This window comes from Drosophila bipectinata, chromosome XL (assembly GCF_030179905.1).
Source record: "Drosophila bipectinata strain 14024-0381.07 chromosome XL, DbipHiC1v2, whole genome shotgun sequence".
Taxonomy (NCBI): Eukaryota; Metazoa; Arthropoda; class Insecta; order Diptera; family Drosophilidae; genus Drosophila; species Drosophila bipectinata.
In genome coordinates this window covers 4,417,718-4,438,293 of record NC_091734.1, presented here as the reverse complement: position 1 = coordinate 4,438,293, position 20,576 = coordinate 4,417,718, and the positions used below count along the sequence as shown (strand labels likewise).

The following is a 20,576-nucleotide window of genomic DNA, read 5'->3' as shown; positions in this document are numbered from 1 at the left end:
ACTTGTACGTCTATATAATAAGCTTAAATCGTCAAATTTATAAATAATATTTTAAGACACTAATAGATAAGTATTATTAATGACAAAAGATAATATTCTTTTTTTCTAAACAACCTTGAAGAGCCTTGTCTAACCTTTTCCAACAAACTCAAAGCTTTAAAGACAAAATCTTCAATCTTCTTTGTCAAGAAATCTTAACAATAGTTCTTAAACCATAAAAAAATAAAAAACCTAGAAGCAAGTAATTTAAAATTAGAGCAACAATTTAGCAATTTTGTTCAAAGCAAATTGCGTGAGACTCTCAAGTCACACAAACGAGTTGAAAGTTGAACTCCAAATGGCAGTTGACCCAGTGTCGGGTTATATCGGGAACCATATAAACCGAATAATTGCGTATTTAAGTAATTGTGAAATAAGGGAAATTATTATTAGAACCAAAGAGAACCGAGAGTGTTCATCAAACAATTTAAATTCCAATTTTCCAGCCATAAACAAAAAAGAATTCAAATGGAGTGCAAGAAGAACTTTATTTCCCTCCTCCCTTCTCTAAATCAAAAAAAAAATTGTACTGTATTGTATTGTATGTATATGGGGAGTATAGTATACTATATGATCTGGAAAAAGGGCGCGTGCCTGGCCAGCTAAAAATGATTTTTGAAATAGTCGAGAGATGCAATAAGGGGAGTGGTGCAGTGCCGGCCTTTATAAACAATAAACAGATCTTTGATTGCCGCTGCACATGTTCCATGCTGCCTATATCCATGGATATATATATACATATCTGGCCTGCTGATCTGCAAGTTTTTCGATTCCGTTTGCTGGTGAATTGGATATCTTGAAGATATTTTACCAAGAAACTTGGGGTGAAGAATTTTTAAAAAAGTATTCTATTCCTCTTAAGGGTTCTATTAATGTTAGATTCTTTGCAAAAAAAAAAATTGGTAACCTATGAAGACTACTGATTGCTTTTAATTACAGACTCCAAACTCCAGTCTCCCCATGGGTGTTTTTTTTTAGCCAAGTTTTCCCATGACGGTACAGACTACGGGGCCTGCAGGCCCGCAATGGCAATTAACAATCTTTTGGCGGCGACAACACTTAACGGTAAAGCATTTGGCCAAAAGCAAGATAGTAAAAAAAAATCGAGAAAAAAAAAATACATAAACGAACGCATCGATTACCTGAAGGCAGGTGAAAATCAACGCACTCGACCAGCTACGCAAATTTTACGCAATTGGGACACCAGACACTAACTAAACCAACCCAACAAGTTTTCCCAGCTCTCTTTTTTTAATAAAAATTTTAAAATAATATCTATAAAGTTTGAGATACTTTCGGTACCAAAAATCATGGCAAATACATCACGTATATAGTGACTGACCCCGAAAACTCAAACCGCACTTGTCTGAATGAGATCTGAAATACATTTATAGACTTTACAAAAAAATAAAAAAAAACCACTTGCCAAAAAGAAATAAGAACAAGACCGAAAACAGAATGAAAACCCCGATTTAAGAATGAACGTAATTCTGTAAAAATAACCTTCATTTCAAACCAGATTTTCAAACCAAAATAGATGCAAAAGGAAAACCCAAATGTAGATACAATGATTGATGGATTGATGGATGGACCCTGCCACTGCCACTAATCAGATAAATCGGTGCAGCGATGATGTCGTAACCCCGGCTTCTTATCATATCATAGCATAACCAATCCATCAGATACAGATATCGGTATCAATGTGAGATACACACTTACCTGGCCTATACTGAGAGATGCAACAATTGTGGTTTCATATTGACCGGAAGTTTTTGGCTGGCCACAATACAGGATATGGATACTATATATCTTATATGGTATATCGGGGTGTATTCTTCTCACTCTCTCATCAACAGGGAGAGAGGGCAGGCGAGCGATCGAGCAAGCGAGAGAGAGAGAGAGGTCTTCCACCTTGAGTTTAAGGTGGCGGCTACTTTTCACACGCTTTCACTTGAACCAAAAAAAACGCACTCAAAAAACACAAACAAACTCTTAACAGCAGCTCTTGTATTTTGTTTGATTTCATATATAATATATTTTATTTATTTATTTGTTGTTGTTGTATCCATAAAGCCTTAGTTTTTGCAATCCAAAGGCAACCAAAAGCAAAAGCAACAAGTGCGACTCAAGCCCACGAAACGTAAAAACACACACGCGATCGCCGATCAAAACACAAAAGCAATTGCAAAGGCAAACGCAAAGGCAAAACGCAAAAGTAAATGCAAACAAAGTCAATCGCCGACCAACAATCCGATATACGTCCGCACGCCAAGACCTTTCGAAACGATCTGAAAACAGAAACCGAAAAGAGAAGAAAGCCCCAAGAAGAATGCACTTAAAAAAAATAAGAAGACAAATAAAAGTCCAAGGTTATAATAATATCTGAGAAAAACAATGTATCTTCAATATGAATTATTGTTGTTTAAATAAAATAAAAATAGGCAAATGTAATATGTACTCAACATTTTAATAAATAAATATTTAATAAAGTATTATAAACTTCTAAGTATATCAAAAAAAATTATAAAATAGTTAAAAATCAATTAAATCTAAATAATTATGTTAAATATACCTATGTAATTACTAAAATTTAATAAAAATTCTAATTAGGGTCATCAATAAATATCCAGTTATTTATTAAGTCTTCAACTCAACACATTTTTTTTAAGTGCCCCCAAGAGAGAAAGACTGAGATACGTTTACTATCCACTTACCTTACACGTTTTTTACAGATACTTTACAAGCGCCAAGTAAAGTACTTTACATTTTACCTTTTTGTTTAAATTTTAAAACAAAGAAACTAGAAATAAATTTATTAATTTCTTTAAAAATATTTAAGGTAATTTTACTTGTTGTAAAAAAAGTAGCATATATTGATAAAAAAAAATATAAAACATACTAATACTTTTAGCGTTTTCTACATGCCCGCTAGATGTCGCCGAAGCGCTTGATCTTCTCCTGTAGAATTGGACAATTCTACAAGCGCCACTACACTCATCTTCTATTTTTAGACCATGCTTATAATCCCCAACTGCAATTTCCTCACGAGGTTGTTTAAATACAAAAAAAAATTGACGATTTGGAGAAATTTAAACCAAAAATTTATTTTTATAAATATTTTTTTTGAAGACCCCAATAATAATTCCCAACAGCATTATCCTCATACAAGAGAATAAATATGAATTTTATTCCGCATTCAGATACACATTGACGGGAACTGCAGAAACTTGTACCAACAAGTGGCTGTTGCTTCCTTTTGCTATTTTTTATTTTTTAAATATTTTATTTTTAAGACTTGATAACAATTCCCAACAGCATTATCCTCATTTCAGAGAATAAATACGAATTTTATTCCGCGTTCAGATACACATTGACGGGAACTGCAGAAACTTGTACCAACAAGTGGCTGTTGCTTCCTTTTGCTATTTTTTATTTTTTAAATATTTTATTTTTAAGACTCGATAATAATTCCCAACAGCATTATCCTTACATCATAGAATAAATACGAATTTTATTCCGCATTCAGATACACATTGACGGGAACTGCAGAAACTTGTACCAACAAGTGGCTGTTGCTTCCTTTTGCTATTTTTTATTTTTTAAATATTTTATTTTTAAGACTCGATAATAATTCCCAACAGCATTATCCTTACATCATAGAATAAATACGAATTTTATTCCGCATTCAGATACACATTGACGGGAACTGCAGAAACTTGTACCAACAAGTGGCTGTTGCTTCCTTTTGCTATTTTTTATTTTTTAAATATTTTATTTTTAAGACTTGATAACAATTCCCAACAGCATTATCCTCATTTCAGAGAATAAATACGAATTTTATTCCGCGTTCAGATACACATTGACGGGAACTGCAGAAACTTGTACCAACAAGTGGCTGTTGCTTCCTTTTGCTATTTTTTATTTTTTAAATATTTTATTTTTAAGACTTGATAACAATTCCCAACAGCATTATCCTCATTTCAGAGAATAAATACGAATTTTATTCCGCGTTCAGATACACATTGACGGGAACTGCAGAAACTTGTACCAACAAGTGGCTGTTGCTTCCTTTTGCTATTTTTTATTTTTAAAAATATTTTATTTGAAGACCCCGATAATAATTCCCAACAGCATTATCCTCATATCAGAGAATAAATAAGAATTTTATTCCGGATTCAGATACACATTGACGGGAACTGCAGAAACTTGTACCAACAAGTGGCTGTTGCTTCCTTTTGCTATTTTTTATTTTTTAAATATTTTATTTTTAAGACTCGATAATAATTCCCAACAGCATTCTCCTAATATCATAAAATAAATACGAATTTTATTCCGCATTCAGATACACATTGACGGGAACTGCAGAAACTTGTACCAACAAGTGGCTGTTGCTTCCTTTTGCTATTTTTATTTTTTAAATATTTAATTTTTAAGACTCGATAATAATTCCCAACAGCATTATCCGTACATCATAGAATAAATACGAATTTTATTCCGCATTCAGATACACATTGACGGGAACTGCAGAAACTTGTACCAACAAGTGGCTGTTGCTTCCTTTTGCTATTTTTTATTTTTTAAATATTTTATTTTTAAGACTCGATAATAATTCCCAACAGCATTCTCCTAATATCATAAAATAAATACGAATTTTATTCCGCATTCAGATACACATTGACGGGAACTGCAGAAACTTGTACCAACAAGTGGCTGTTGCTTCCTTTTGCTATTTTTATTTTTTAAATATTTAATTTTTAAGACTCGATAATAATTCCCAACAGCATTATCCGTACATCATAGAATAAATACGAATTTTATTCCGCATTCAGATACACATTGACGGGAACTGCAGAAACTTGTACCAACAAGTGGCTGTTGCTTCCTTTTGCTATTTTTTATTTTTTAAATATTTTATTTTTAAGACTCGATAATAATTCCCAACAGCATTCTCCTAATATCATAAAATAAATACGAATTTTATTCCGCATTCAGATACACATTGACGGGAACTGCAGAAACTTGTACCAACAAGTGGCTGTTGCTTCCTTTTGCTATTTTTATTTTTTAAATATTTAATTTTTAAGACTCGATAATAATTCCCAACAGCATTATCCGTACATCATAGAATAAATACGAATTTTATTCCGCATTCAGATACACATTGACGGGAACTGCAGAAACTTGTACCAACAAGTGGCTGTTGCTTCCTTTTGCTATTTTTTATTTTTTAAATATTTTATTTTTAAGACTCGATAATAATTCCCAACAGCATTCTCCTAATATCATAAAATAAATACGAATTTTATTCCGCATTCAGATACACATTGACGGGAACTGCAGAAACTTGTACCAACAAGTGGCTGTTGCTTCCTTTTGCTATTTTTTATTTTTTAAATATTTTATTTTTAAGACTCGATAATAATTCCCAACAGCATTATCCTTACATCATAGAATAAATACGAATTTTATTCCGCATTCAGATACACATTGACGGGAACTGCAGAAACTTGTACCAACAAGTGGCTGTTGCTTCCTTTTGCTATTTTTTATTTTTTAAATATTTTATTTTTAAGACTCGATAATAATTCCCAACAGCATTCTCCTAATATCATAAAATAAATACGAATTTTATTCCGCATTCAGATACATATTGACGGGAACTGCAGAAACTTGTACCAACAAGTGGCTGTTGCTTCCTTTTGCTATTTTTATTTTTTAAATATTTAATTTTTAAGACTCGATAATAATTCCCAACAGCATTATCCGTACATCATAGAATAAATACGAATTTTATTCCGCATTCAGATACACATTGACGGGAACTGCAGAAACTTGTACCAACAAGTGGCTGTTGCTTCCTTTTGCTATTTTTTATTTTTTAAATATTTTACTTTTAAGACTCGATAATAATTCCCAACTCCAAACTCCCCAAATCAGAGAATAAATACGAATTATATTTCTTTCGTAATCAGTAGTAACCATAGGATCTGCAGAAACTTGTACCAACAAGTGGCTGTTGTTTCCTTTTGCTTTTTTTTCATTTATTTGAAATATTTTATTTTTAAGACTTCGATATGGATTTCCTTAATCGATTTGTATATCGATTTGCCACCAATATGCATCAAAACCTGACAACAAACTATTTTTTAAATTTTTTTCCAATTTTTGTGGGGAGACCCCTGCAGAATCCTGGATTTCCATACCCGACCCCTTCCAGTGGCTATATCTTTGGCAATTCTTATCCGATTCTCAAGCGGAGTACCTTAATCGATTTGTATATCGATTTGCCACCAATATGCATCAAAACCTGACAACAAACTATTTTTTAAATTTTTTTCCAATTTTTGTGGGGAGACCCCTGCAGAATCCTGGATTTCCATACCCGACCCCTTCCAGTGGCTATATCTTTGGCAATTCTTATCCGATTCTCAAGCGGAGTACCTTAATCGATTTGTATATCGATTTGCCACCAATATGCATCAAAACCTGACAACAAACTATTTTTTAAATTTTTTTCCAATTTTTGTGGGGAGACCCCTGCAGAATCCTGGATTTCCATACCCGACCCCTTCCGGTCGCTATATCTTTGGCAATTCTTATCCGATTCTCAAGCGGAGTACCTTAATCGATTTGTATATCGATTTGCCACCAATATGCATCAAAACCTGACAACAAACTATTTTTTAAATTTTTTTTCCAATTTTTGTGGGGAGACCCCTGCAGAATCCTGGATTTCCATACCCGACCCCTTCCGATGGCTATATCTTTGGCAATTCTTATCCGATTCTCGAGAAACTTGTACCAACAAGTGGCTGTTGCGTCCCTTTGTTAACCTTTTGTTAAAAAATCTGTAAAATACTTTTATCTTTTTAGTAAAAAAAGTTTTATTTTTGCCATATTGAATAAAACCATTTAGGTGCCATATAGTTCTACGGACATGGGTAGTAGTAAACACATCGGCTCTAGTCCTATTTAGAGAAGGAGATCGTATTCGTTTTTGTTTTGGTTTTTTTTGTTTGGATATTCGACTACACTGGTAAAAACACTTAACTAAATTCAGAGACGAGCAAGGGTACATGGTGTCAAGTATCTGGAATTTAATCCGTATATGTATTGTATGTATAGACGTATATGTATAGGGGTAGATACTTATGGCTAGGAAGCTACTTAATCGCTACGTATTCAACTAAAGTACACACAAAAAAAAAATAGATATATTAGGGCACATACGAATATAGGACTTGCATTGGTACACTCAAGACTAGACTATACATAGAGGGGGGCATTTGGAGTTTCTTTATAATGACGATGAGGGTTAGTGGGATAGTGGATGATGGATGATGGGTAGGTGGTTACTGGTTAGTAAGTGTGACTAGTATTCGTTTAGAGTTGGCTTAGAAGTATCTAAGAATATGGGCTACAGTTACGATTGTTTTCCAATTCAATTGCTTGGCTGGGCGGGAGCTGGTGGAGCTGCCTGCTGTTTTCGCGGTCAAGCGACAATATCACTACCGGGATTATAACCAAAGTAGTTCAGATTGAATTCGTCGCTGAAGAGGACCTCCTCCTCGGACGGTTCCACCTGATGCGACATTTGTATGCCCAGCTCCATGGGATCTATTTCAGTGATGTAGTACTGGGAGTTGCTCATATTGCCACTGCCACCGGCCAGGTTATGGCCATGATGCTGCCTCAGACCGCTCTCCGTGACCACTACATCCTTGTGTATTGGATTCAGATAATCCTCTATAGAATACGAAGAAGATATATGATTATGTGAGATCTGAAAGATCAAAATCAAGACTCACCATTATCTAACAGCACATCGTGGTAAGTACTGATGATGGAGTTAACGGACTGGACCTCCACTTCCCGGTGGATGCCGTTCAAGATCTGGCCGGCCGTCTTCCGGAGTTCATCGTCACTCAGGAGATCGTTGAACGGCAACAGTCTCTGGTGGCTCTGATGATTGTGATGCGAATGTGATTGCGAATGATTGTGGGAATGATTGTGATTGTGATGGACATGGGCGTGCGAATGATTCGGGGGCTGAGACTCGCCGGCTGCGTTATTGGGGGTCTGGTGTTGCAGCATCTCCTGGGTTAGAGTGGCAGCCGCCACAGCCGCTTCATCGTAGAGGCAACTGTTCGATTGTGTTGCATGTTGCTGTTGCGGCGACTGACAATTCTGTTGCTGCTGTTGCTGTTGCTGCTGATGTTGCTGTTGCTGCTGATGTTGTTGCTGCTGTTGCTGGAGCTGTTGCTGATGATGTTGTATACGCTCTCGGTTAATGGATTCCATTTTAAAGAACAAATCCAGACGTTGCTTTTTCTAAAAGGATAAAGTTTAGTAATTATTTTAGTTTATGATATGTTTTAAACACTTACATGCTCCCAGGCTAAAACATTTTCGGCCGAATCCCCGCTAGAAATGGCCCACAGGTGGCCTGCCCCTTGTGGCGCCTTGACTCCTTTACGAAAATGCGGATTTATAGACAAGTTGTGTCGCACGGAATTCTTCCAGCGATCATCATTGGATTTGTAGTAGGGAAAGCGGTCACTGAAATGAAAGATATACAGATTAAAATATTACTAGTAATTAATTTGGAGTTTAAAAATAAATAAAAAAATAAATAAATTTAAAAATAAACTAGTCACAAGTTGCTATTTTTTATTTATTTATTTTTCCAAAGGATATTTCCAGAAGAGTCCTTAAGGCTTAAGGCGACAAACAATTGAAATACCCAACCTATCGGTCGACCTAACCTATAATACCCGTAACTTGTATGATCTATTACTAGTTACTAGTCACTAGTTTATAGTTAAAAGAAAAATCCATACTAGTTCATTAGTTACTAACCATTATTTACTACCTTGACCAATCCCTGCCCTCCGAGTGACCAGTTGGCCCATTTCTACGTTGACCAATAGCCATTGAAGGCTCCAACCCTTCCAAGAGCCAGCCAATCCAAACTCAAAAAGGGGGTAAAAAAACACTGGACGGACACACGGACAGACGGACAACGGACAATAGAACGGAAACGAGGCAATTTCCACGGAACACGTCATCACAGAACAGCACTGCGCCAGAAACTCACACAAATGCACTCGAAATGGAAATGGAAAATGGGGAAAAACTAAGGGAAAATGAATGTGGATGTGGATGTAGAATACGGACATGGACACTGACAGGGACATGGACATGGACAGGGACACGGACAGCGCCACTGGCACAAATTATGCGTCGTTTTCTACTATATATGTACATATATCCACATATATTTTTCTTTTATATTTTGTTCTCTTTCCATATAGACGAGTCACGAACAGGCGATTTTCGGAAGGTAGGTGGTAGGTGGCTGGAAAAATGGGAGTATGCATGGAGTATAGACCCCCTCACCCACCGTCTGGCAGGTCCCCTCTTGCCAGATGTAAAGAGGAAACAGCGAGGACCGGAAAGGACATCGCGTGCCAGGATTTTGGAGAGGTGGTAAGGGATTCCTTTTTTTTTTTGTGGGGTGGTGGACTTGTCGGTCGGACTGACTGGCCCGAATGGGTGGGGTTATTGGGGAGGGACGGGGCAACAAAATGGAAAGTATTTCAAATTACGTTTTGGAGCAGAAATGAAGAAAGGTGGGCGACACGCGCCGCACAAAAGGTGGAAAAAACAACCCCCGGGGTCAGGCTACGGGCTATGTCATTGGTTAACTGCCACTTCCACTACCAAAAAAAAAAAAATATATATATATATATCCCTTACCCTACCTCTGGATTCAATCCACGCCCACGAAGCTCAAAAGCAATCCAAAAAATTTCAGCACGCGAACTAAAATTGGTGGGGAGTCCATCCATTCATTTTATTTTTCTCCATTTTCCTTAGTTTTTCTTTTCGTAGTTTTCTTTTTACTTTTACTGGTTTGGGAACCAGAGAAAAAAAAATGACGACTCATAAATGGAGTGAAATGAAATATGGAAATCCATGGCAGAAGGAAATGGAGTCCTTAATGACCCCTCGGCAATGTCCTGATAACTGCCGGTGACTTCATATGTATGTATCTTACAGATACAAAAATATATATATATTTCAGTATAAATGGATATCTAGGAGGATATAGGGGAATATTCGTGGAATTTGGCACGCAGGCACCACCCGTCATGACGCATCAACCGATGGAGTTGAATGATGTGGCACTTGAAATTGCCTAAAAGGATATTCAGGAGTTGGGGAGCCAGTAGGACTATTACTAGAAATCATATAGATTTTAGAGTTAGGTGGTTCAAAGGAGGTTCTATTGAAATAAATAAATATATATCATTAGATCCATACCATTACTTCTTGCCTTGTAAATTTGAAAATATTAACTCATTCATTGAGAGCTCGCCTGGGATAGTTTATGGTTTGAATGCATGACTGTCTTGACTTAATCATGCACTCAACCAATCGATATAGACCACATATATACACTCTCCACTATTTACTAAGGATATGTATATAAATATATGTCTGTACTGTCGCACTTGTCGAATTGTCAACGTGCCTTCAGGCTTCAAGTAGGCTTCCACTCTCTCCCCCTCGAAGGATATTATTTTTTTTTTTTTTTGATGATGGGGGCTTGTGGGTGGTCTAAGGTCCCAGGGAGGCCTGAGTGGTTTCGTTAAGTTAAAGCAAAAATCAAATACCCACTATCAGCCTCGTCATCGTTGTCAATGAAATTTTAGTTTATTTTTTTAGTTTTTTTCTGATGTCCGTGTCTGGTATATGAAATTGTCGAATTACACGGCATGCCAAGGCATACACCCCCCATTTTATAAAGATATAGATGTATACATATATTAGATTTTTTTTAAATATTAATAAATGGTCATGAAACATGCAATATAGAAATTTTTAATAGGTACTTGCTAGGAAAAACATTTTTGGAAGAAAGCAAAGGTTTTAAGAAAATAAATATTATTAAAATATTCCCTTAAGGTTTCTTGTTATTTTTCATTATTTATATAATTTTCTGAGCCTTAATAAATAACTCAAAATATTAAAAATTTCCCTATCCTCTCCTATCCTAAATCCTATCCTTAGTTTTAAGCCTAAAAGGCTAAAAAATGGCCTATTATTTCATTTCATGGCTTAAAAAAAATACCTAAAAATATTTTAATAAATTCTATAACCTTAATTTAACAGTGTAAACTTTGAATATTATTTGTTTTTGATTTATTTAGTTGCGAAAAACGAGGCTAACACTGAAGGATTGTGGGACCTTCCCGGCTGTCCATCCCCGGAGGTGGAGGTGATATGTAATTGACTATCCAGTTGCTGCCAGAACCCATCTACCGTCTCCCATCCATTAACCCGACCCACCGTTTAGACAGCACTGGTCGCTCGGACTCGGAAAGTGCCGGAGAGCTGGAGAGAACCACCGGAGAAGTGAAGAACCGGAGGCCCAAATGGGCCGAACCGTATCGGGAAGTGCCTGGCACGCAAGCCGCTTCATTTTCATTTTTTTTCCTATTTTTCTTTTTTTTTTTTGACATGGCAGCAAGGACTCCGGACCACCAGACTGGGCAACTACTTCTACGGATCCGACTAGGGATGACTATATATATATATAGATGTACATATAAATTCAAAATCACCGTCATATATACGTATTTATTGCAGTGCGCTAGTCAGTTCATAAATTGTTGCGGCTCGTTGGGTCGTCCACGTAGGACTCCTCCTTCTACTTCTGACCCCCCCTTGGATCTGCCCCTCCATCTAGCCAATAAAAGAAATTGCCTGAATTTATGGCCAGAACCAAAAAAAAAAAAACAGAAAACCAAAAAATAAAAACCCAGAAGTTGCCTCATTTCGGTTGGGAAAAATGAAAAACTTTTTAATGGCAATTGGTTTGTTTTCTTTTTTTTAGGGGGGCGTAACTCCCAACTGGCCACGCCCACTGAAGGCAAAAAAACCAAGTTGCCAAGTTATCCCAAGAACATCGTTTCAGATCTTAGATCAGAGTTAGGACAAGGTTTTTTATATAATTTTCTTACAAAAGAATATATTTCTTAAATATGTCTCAAGGGAGGAAGGATCTATTAAGGACCTTAATATTTTAAATAAATTATTCAAGTATTCTTGAATAATTACTCCTACTATCTCTGTCCAAAATCACCCATAAATGGGTGCTGAAGGAACCCAAATATATAGCCACTGATCCTGCCACATGTCCTGACCGATCAAGCATGATCCGCAACCCATAAACACTCAATATGCCAGCGTGTGGAAATTGACCGGAAGAGGACCCACCCTTTCGATTAACCCACTTAACCCCTTAAAACCTATTCGTATAATTGCTCTTTAGTTTATAAACATTTATTCCATAAATGTCTGTATGTATATCCTTATTTTTTTTTGTGTGGCAGTGGCATGAGCATGTCAAACACCTGATCCCTGGATATGCAATGATGCATGTAAAAGGTGTAGAAAAGCCGGAAGGTATAGGTCCTGACTCCTGTTACCCTCCTATACCTTTCGTATAATTTCTAACCCCTATGTCCTGTTTTCGTATGGCCCGCAATTAATAATTATTGTGAGCCGTGTGGAAATTTCATGGGCAATTGCCAGGACCCCAGAACGAAGGTAAAACGATTAAGGATATCGGGGGATGGGAGTAGGTCCCAGTACCTGTGCCCGCCTGGGAGGGTGCCTGGGCTGGGACCTGGGTCGCGTGGGCGAGGAATGTACCATTGCAGGACATTATTCGGAGGGGAAACTGCGCAGGCGTCAATTTTGCCTTGACTGCACGAGGACACGGCCCTGAAGTAGGTAGGGGGGTAGGGGGGGAAGTGGCTTCCACCTCCCACTTCCAAAATCCTTTGAAAACCTTTCCCCGCAAAGCAAATTTGTGAATGGTTAATGAAAAGTTCCCCCATCCGTGGAGGAAAACTTTCGTCAAGGCTTGAGATATTCGGCTCGGACTGTTGGCTCATTACACGAAATGAAAAGGGGGGGATGTGATGGGCAAATGTCATAAATTATTTACCGTTACTTTGCCAAAAAAAAAAGAAATAATGGGGAGTTGGGTGGAAAGGTTGGTGGTGGTTTTATATGTAAATTTATATAGGATATTTACACGCAACATTTTGGGTTGCGGCTTCAAATATTTACACTGATTCCGAAAGGGGAGGTACACAAAAAAACAGGTGCTCCGAAGGGGGGTATAAGTTTACGGACTAGGGGGGGACACGGATCCAAAGAAATGTCAAATTAATGAACCTTGAAAAATGTGTTAAAAGTTTTCCGTTTATGCTTCTTTACGAATTGACATTTTCCAACTATACCTATTTGGAAAAGCCCCAAAAATCGAGGTGGAAAACCCAGGGGGTGGTTTTGTCTATAAGAAGGTATAAAAGTAGTTAATTATCATAAACTATATAAACTATATAACTATAAACAACAACAAAAATATGACTAGACCTGATAAAAGGCTATTTGGGATGTTATTATATATAAAGAAAGATATATAAAGTGAATCATAGGAACTATTCTATGTATTATAAACCAACTAGTTTTGGAATTCGGATATCTAATTTAAAGATATAATTTTTTGAGGTTTTGTTTTATAAATCTCAGTAAGTATTTTTTATCTAGAATATTTTTAGCCTTTTCAAAGCCCATTTTAAGATATCCAAGATACAGATTATAGATTTTGGAAATACATATAATAAATAAATGCAGACACTACATATATTAATGTCTATTCAAAAATGTTGTAAGTCGTTAAATGAACTTAAACAACATAAAATATTAAAATCAAAATTTTAAAAAAATTGTTCTAACCAAAGCTAGTTTATAAAAACACTTTAGTTACTAGACATCTACAAGTATAAGGATCTATTTGTAACTATTTCCCAATGAAACCAAATGAACAATTTTCTAAAAACCCTCCCAAAATACCCAAAATACCTTACTGATGGCCCCCATTATTCGAAATATTTTTCAAACACCATCTATAGCCCCGATAACGAAAATATTGTCAACAACTTGTTGACGCAAAAACGCAAATAGTTTGTAACGTAAATAGTTTGGAAAACACACACAAAAAAAAAAAACAGAAGGGGGAAAAAATGGCCAAGAAAATGCAATTTTCCAAGCCATAAATCCTACGAGCTGCAAACTTTTGGCACTTTCGTTGATTTTGTTGTTCGGTTGTTGCACTTGTTTGGTTAACAACGAACAGTAACAACACAACGACCAACACCTCGAGTTGCAAATTCAAATGGCCAATCCGGGAAATGCTTGAGATTTGTTTAATTACATCCGGTTGGGAAAGAAACTCTTTGGAAGAAAAGCCTAAAAAAAGAAAATCCCCTTTCCTCCAAATACAAAATGGCGTCCATCAAAAAGAGAATGGGTGGGTGGTTGGAAGTGGGAGGTGGGATTTGGGCTGGGGTGGGGTGGTTGCTTACGAGCAAGTACTTACGATATCCACTGGTATATACCCGACACAGTCAGCTCACCCTTGTCCTCGAGGGCGTATTCTATGAGCTCCGTGTAGGTGAACGGTGGTTTCTTTGGCCTGCTTGTTTTGCGGTGGTTGTTTCCCAGTCGCAGGTGGGTGGGCAAATGGGTGGATTTTCAGGTGGAATTTTGTCAGGTGGTTGGGTGGCCGGGGTGTCCGGGTGGTTGTTTCATTCGGTTTATTTCAGTTGGGTTCGTAAAACGGCATCGATTGGTGGAACGGCGAAGCCAAATGGAAAATGCAAATGGAGAAACGCACAAATCAGAAATATTAGTTAGGAAAATATTAAAAAAAATAAATATTATACAAAATATAGAATTTTTAATTATTAAAATGGGTGGTATAACTAATAAGAAACAAATAATTTTTGAGGTTTAAAGTTTAAATAAATAGTTTCCTGTTTGAAATAGGTTTTTAAAAGTTATATGTTTCAGGATTTAAGAAATAAGAAGAATTATAAACATTCAGATTTTTAATTTCTAATATATAATCATATTGTTTCTAATAATTTGTGATATATGTATACTATCTATGGTAACATACACGTATTTTCAGAAATAATTGATTTCCTTTCGTTTTTTTTTAACTAAACAAACTTTTATAGAACTTTAATATTAAAGAATCTTTTTAAAAACCTTAAAAAGTATCATATTTTTATCTCAAAAAGTTTTGAAAACTTTCAAAGTTTAAAACTAACATAAAAACGTTTTTGAAAACTAAGATAATCTCAAAACACAGTATCCAAAATTTTCCACAAAACAATCTTCCATAAGAAAAGCTACAAAATCAAAATTAAAATTAAAAAAAAATATATTAAAATTGGTTTTAAAATAAAGATAATTTTAAGAACTTATACTTACGCCTTGGAGGTGGTATCCTCGACCACAACATGCTCGGCGACGATCATGTCATTGCCGTCCAGTTCGGAGGTGACCTCCATAACGAGCTCCTCGAACTTGCGTCCGGTTTTGTTCGAACCAGATCCTCCGGCCGGACCTCCAGCCGCCACGCCTCCTCCTCCACCGCCACTACTGACACCACCTGCTCCCACCGGCATTCCTGTACTGGCACAATTCTTTGGAGATCTGGCTCTCTGATCAGAAATCAGAGAATGATTCGAGTTTGTGGCGGAGGCGGAAATGGCAGATGCGGATGTGGATCCTGCTAGGGAGCCGGCTGCAGATGCGGGTGTGGGCGAGGTGGACTGGCAGGGTGAGTGGCCTAAGGCCGATGATGATCCTGGAAGCGGGGCACTGCCCTCGGGCAGAACCACGGGCTGGCCATTTCCGTTTCCGGCCTGATTGTGCGGCGAGAGATGGGGAAACTCGTCGAATTTGAAGTTGAGCAGCCAGGAGAGATTCTTGTCCTCGAAATCGGTTTCTGTGGCCTCCTGGACGCCGTTCGATCCTGACCCAGAGCCCGAGGAAGTGCGTCTTCCAGTGGTTACTATCCGTTGCTTTTGTGGGAAGAGAAAACTAGGACTTCCGGTCGGGACAGGATTCTGTTGTTGTTGCTGCTGCTGTTGATGTGGAGGAGGAGGTGGTAATGTGGCATTCAATTGGCCCAACTCGGCCTGCAGCCCAGAGTTGTAGCGATGATCCAGCTCCAGCAACTCCCCAGCCTGCCAGCCGCCATTGTCCTCCAAAGGACCTCCTCCTCCGCCGCCACCTGCAGCGCCACTGCCCCCAGCCGACGGCGGGCAGTGCGTGGAGTAGTGGGCCGTGGGAGTCGGAGTGGGCACCAGAAGTGTGGTATCATAGGCGAACAGATCGTTGATGAAACTCGATCCTGTGGCAGGAGTAGCAGGATCGGCACTAACCGAATCTTTGACAGCCGCCGGCTGATCCATTTGCAGGTGGAATTGCAAGTCCCCCGCATCGTAGGCATCCAAATGGCGTTTCTTCCAGGGATTCGATGACTCCAGCGACTCGAAATCCTGGCCCAGGCTCAGCTCCTGTTCCACATACTTCCGCTTCAAAAAGTTATAGCCATTGGTAGTGTTATTATTAGTGGTATTATTGTTATTATTATTATTATTGGGGGGACTTCCCGCCGCCGATCCACCAACGGGTGGCATATTAACAATCATGGTTCGATCTGTATCTCTCTAAACCTCTCTCACTTTCACACAAAATATTTGTTATATTTTTAAAATTTTAAGAAATATATATATCTATTTTTTAAGGCACTTCACGGAAAAAAAAATAGTTTGAAAATAGATATAGTTGTAGATGTAGTTTTTAATCGAAAACTCAACCTTCTCGCGAGGCAACTGGACACGGAATGCCAATATGTTTTTGGTAAGGAACTCAATTGGAAGTTTCGACAAATAAAATGGTAAGTACTTCGTTAACATCGGGGTACTTCGGGCCTCGGGTCTGCCAGGTTTGGATGGTCTGTCCGCCCTCCCCTCGGGAGAACCAGCTGAGCAGTTTCAGGTGGCCTGCGCCTGCGCCTCGTCCATCCCTCTATGCCCCTTCTCGATTCCTTCCATTTTCATTTCCATTCTATATTCTATATTCTTTTCGATTCGATTCGATTCCATTTCCATGTGCATTCAAGCACATAGAGCCGCGGAATCGGCGGAGAGAATATATCCGCCGAAAGCCTCCCCCACCTACCAGGTTTTAGCCCACTTTATTAGCAAGAGTGATGACGACTATAAGGGTTTTAAATTAATTTAAAAAAAATATATCTATGGGTTTTAATAAAATATTATAATTATGAGAAAAACTTCTTTGAAAAATTAGGTAGACAAAAATATTTGATTGTTTATTTTTGTATATTTAAAAAAATATTAGAGAGTTCTTTGATTTAAAAATAAGTTTCTAGAAATAGCTTCAAATACTTACTATGAAGTTTTTTGAGTTTTCTTAAAAGAAAAAATATATAATATCTCAAGAAAATAATTATCTACTATCATTTAAGGAAAAAATAGTATAGTATCTTCTTCAAAACTGTATAGTGCATTTCAAACAAAGGTCTATAAGGTATTTCTAAATAAAAGTTATAATACTTCACAAATAATAATTATGATATGATTATTATGAAAAAGAATAAAGAATGATAAGAAAAATATACAATTTTTAAGAACATAAGTCAATAAACTCCTAAAAACTTAACATTACTTGAACAATTACTAACAAAAAACTAAAGAGAAAGAATTAATTCTTCAAAATACATTTATTTCATCTTTATCTTTAAATTATCTTTAAATATTCTTCAAATTTGAAATATTTCTCTTAAAAAAGGTACAAAAAAAATCCTTTATATACAGTACCCAAAAAGTAAGCCCCCATCACTGTTTATGGTACAAAGGTACTAGGTACCACCAGGTCATGTGCTGCTGGTGGTTCCACTTGGTCGCTCCTTTTGGCCATATAATCGAACATGTGCGCCGCCGCCGGTCGGCCTGTCCGTTAGCCAATTTTGCGCTGACAGGGTTCAGGGGTTGACGGGGGCTCGGGCCGGTGCCGGTGGCGGTGGCGGTGCCGGGGGTTCAGGGTTCATGTAATTTGTATGCTAGGCTATCCAGTACTTTAGGGCAATCATTCAAGCGTCTAATCGACAATGCTTTTTGGGCACCCTTCGGGCACCCATCCACCTATTACTCCTCCATCCATCTCTTTGGGATTCCACCTCACCATTCCACCTCGGCACAGGTGTTATTACCTGGAGGACATCTGTATTCTCTACTGACAAATATTAATTGTATATAATAATAAAGATTTAATTAGTTAGAAGAGCTACTTGCGTTTGATAGTTCTAATACCTAAGAACTATGACTAATCCTATTGATAATCTCGGTTCTCTTGAAACTAATACTGTTTTATATATACTGTTTACTGTTTATTATTTTATATACATATATTAACAAATTCAAGTATGTACTCCCCATCGAGATGTTTAACAAAATCGGAAATGCCAGTCCAGAACGAAGCTCAACCTGTTTTTATAGCTTTTGTTTGCTTGAGATTGTAAATAAAATGAATCGAATGATGTGCCGAGGGAGTTCCCCCCCATCCCATTGAAGCGGATCGTAAGCTCGGCCCGGAACTTTTGCTGATAAATCCGAGTGATAAGCCACAGGGGCGTTCAGTAGATCCCAGAACATCATGTTTGTCAGACACTTGAGTTCCATTCTCGTCTTAATTCTGGCGGTTAGTGCTGCGAAGCCCCGACGTCGTCCGGTGGATGAGTGTCCCACCATTAAGTTGAAGCGTCAGTGGGGCGGCAAGCCCTCTCTGGGTCTCCACTACCAGGTGAGACCCATCCGGTATGTGGTTATCCATCATACAGTCACGGCAGAGTGCAGTGGACTCCTCCAGTGCGCCGAAATACTTCAGAATATGCAGAGCTATCATCAAAATGAGCTGAACTACAATGATATTAGTTACAAGTAAGTATTAAAAAATGGGAATAAAATTCTTAAAAACTTACCAATACATAATTTTTTAGCTTTTTAATCGGAAGCGATGGCGTTGTCTATGAGGGAACTGGTTGGGGTCTCAGAGGAGCCCATACTTATGGCTATAATGCCAATGGCACTGGAATAGCTTTCATTGGCAACTTTGTGGGTGAGTTATAGTTCAAAATAGCGTTAAAATAAATAGTTATATCCAAGTAATCCCTTCCAGATAAGCTTCCCACACCAGCGGCTCTACAAGCTGGTAAGAGCCTTCTAAGCTGTGGCGTTAAACAGGGAGAACTAGCCGAGGATTATGCACTCTTGGCTGGCTCCCAAGTGATCAGCACTCAGAGTCCTGGACTAACGCTCTACAATGAGATCCAAGAATGGCCACACTGGTTATCCAATCCATAAAATAAAACTAAAAAATTAAAATAAATTAAAATTAAAACAATAAATAAAAGAAAACGAAAGCTAGAAGATACTTCCTCATAAATTTCATACTTTTTTGTGGCTTTGGTCACACTTTCTAGGTTTTGGTTGATCTGGCAGCACCACGTGGCAGCAACCGGAAGTGTGGCCACCTGACTGAGTCCCCCCTTGAATTGAATTCATTTGTTTGTTGTTTTAGTAAAGTTGCGAAAGCGTTGTGGAATCGTTTATTCTCATTCATGTTACAAATGCACTCTTGGAGAGTATTAGTACTATATAGTAGTCTATAGCCTGCCTGATCCTTTACATACTTGCGGCTCTTCGCATTTACACTTACAAGTCATTGTTAGAGAAAGTTTTAGAGATTTTAGATGGGCAAGTATATATATATATATATATGTATGTATATATTGTGGTTTTTAGTATATATATATATATATAGATTTGTAGCGCTGTTGCTAATAGTTTCACATATAAAAATGTTCCTTTTGTTAGACATTTACAACATCGAGTCCATATTTATACCCAAATGGCAACTATAATACATATAAGTACATTTATGTATATATATATATATAACTCTTTAGATCTTTTTAAATATATGTATGTATATAGAGGCGTTATAATATATATATATAGCTGTCTGAAATTTTATTTTGTTTAGGTATCGGTATCGCTATTAGCAGAGCGCGGGAGAAAATCGATTGTTGGTGTTACTTTTGGGATCGGAAATCGGAAATAAGGATCCTAATCCCGATCCCTATGTGTGTCTTGGGAAATAATACGGTCTAATAAGCTTCTTTGGAGGTGCAGCAAGGTGGCTAGAAGTAGTTTATAGTTTTTAAATGTGGCTTTCACTATTTTTAAGATTTAGTTTTTATATTTTTTTTTTTAGGTACGCACACTGGTACAAAAGTATGCAAGTATTTTTCTTTTTTTGTTTTTTTTTTTTTGTTAAAGGCAGCGTGGGACTACTTTGGACACACATATCTTTAGTACAGGCTTTATGTGTATGTATTTGTGTCGGTGTGTGTGTGTGTGTGGTGTGTAAATGTGTGTGTGACTAATCTTTAATGGTGGTAATCGTGGATTAATGGGCGGCACTGATTTTGTGTTAGTTAACATTCGCTATAAGTTTACATAGGTTTACATTCTTAATATTTATATATATATATATATTTTTTATTTATATATAAT

At 37.3% G+C, this 20,576-nt stretch overlaps 3 protein-coding genes across 3 annotated transcripts in view; 1 reads left to right on the top strand and 2 right to left on the bottom strand.

Moving 5' to 3' along the window:
• The window catches only part of ec (ubiquitin specific peptidase echinus), a 46,339-nt gene extending 44,195 nt beyond the window's left edge, over window positions 1-2,144 (bottom strand). The window contains exon 1 of the mRNA XM_070276692.1: window positions 1,759-2,144. The gene's annotated coding sequence lies outside the window, so the exon portion shown is untranslated. The remainder of the gene's footprint in view (window positions 1-1,758) is intronic.
• Window positions 2,145-6,967: 4,823 nt separating this feature from the next.
• fd3F (forkhead domain 3F) lies at window positions 6,968-16,658 on the bottom strand. The gene is made up of 5 exons (XM_017231919.3): window positions 15,400-16,658; window positions 14,501-14,596; window positions 8,427-8,598; window positions 7,848-8,370; window positions 6,968-7,785 (listed from the first exon to the last, which is right to left on the bottom strand). The coding sequence occupies exons 1-5, from the start codon at window positions 16,626-16,628 to the stop codon at window positions 7,532-7,534; spliced, it is 2,274 nt and encodes a 757-aa protein (XP_017087408.2). The 5' UTR covers window positions 16,629-16,658; the 3' UTR covers window positions 6,968-7,531.
• Window positions 16,659-18,649: 1,991 nt separating this feature from the next.
• PGRP-SA (Peptidoglycan recognition protein SA) lies at window positions 18,650-19,418 on the top strand. The gene is made up of 3 exons (XM_017231923.3): window positions 18,650-18,938; window positions 18,998-19,116; window positions 19,177-19,418. The coding sequence occupies exons 1-3, from the start codon at window positions 18,655-18,657 to the stop codon at window positions 19,359-19,361; spliced, it is 588 nt and encodes a 195-aa protein (XP_017087412.1). The 5' UTR covers window positions 18,650-18,654; the 3' UTR covers window positions 19,362-19,418.
• Window positions 19,419-20,576: the final 1,158 nt, after the last annotated feature.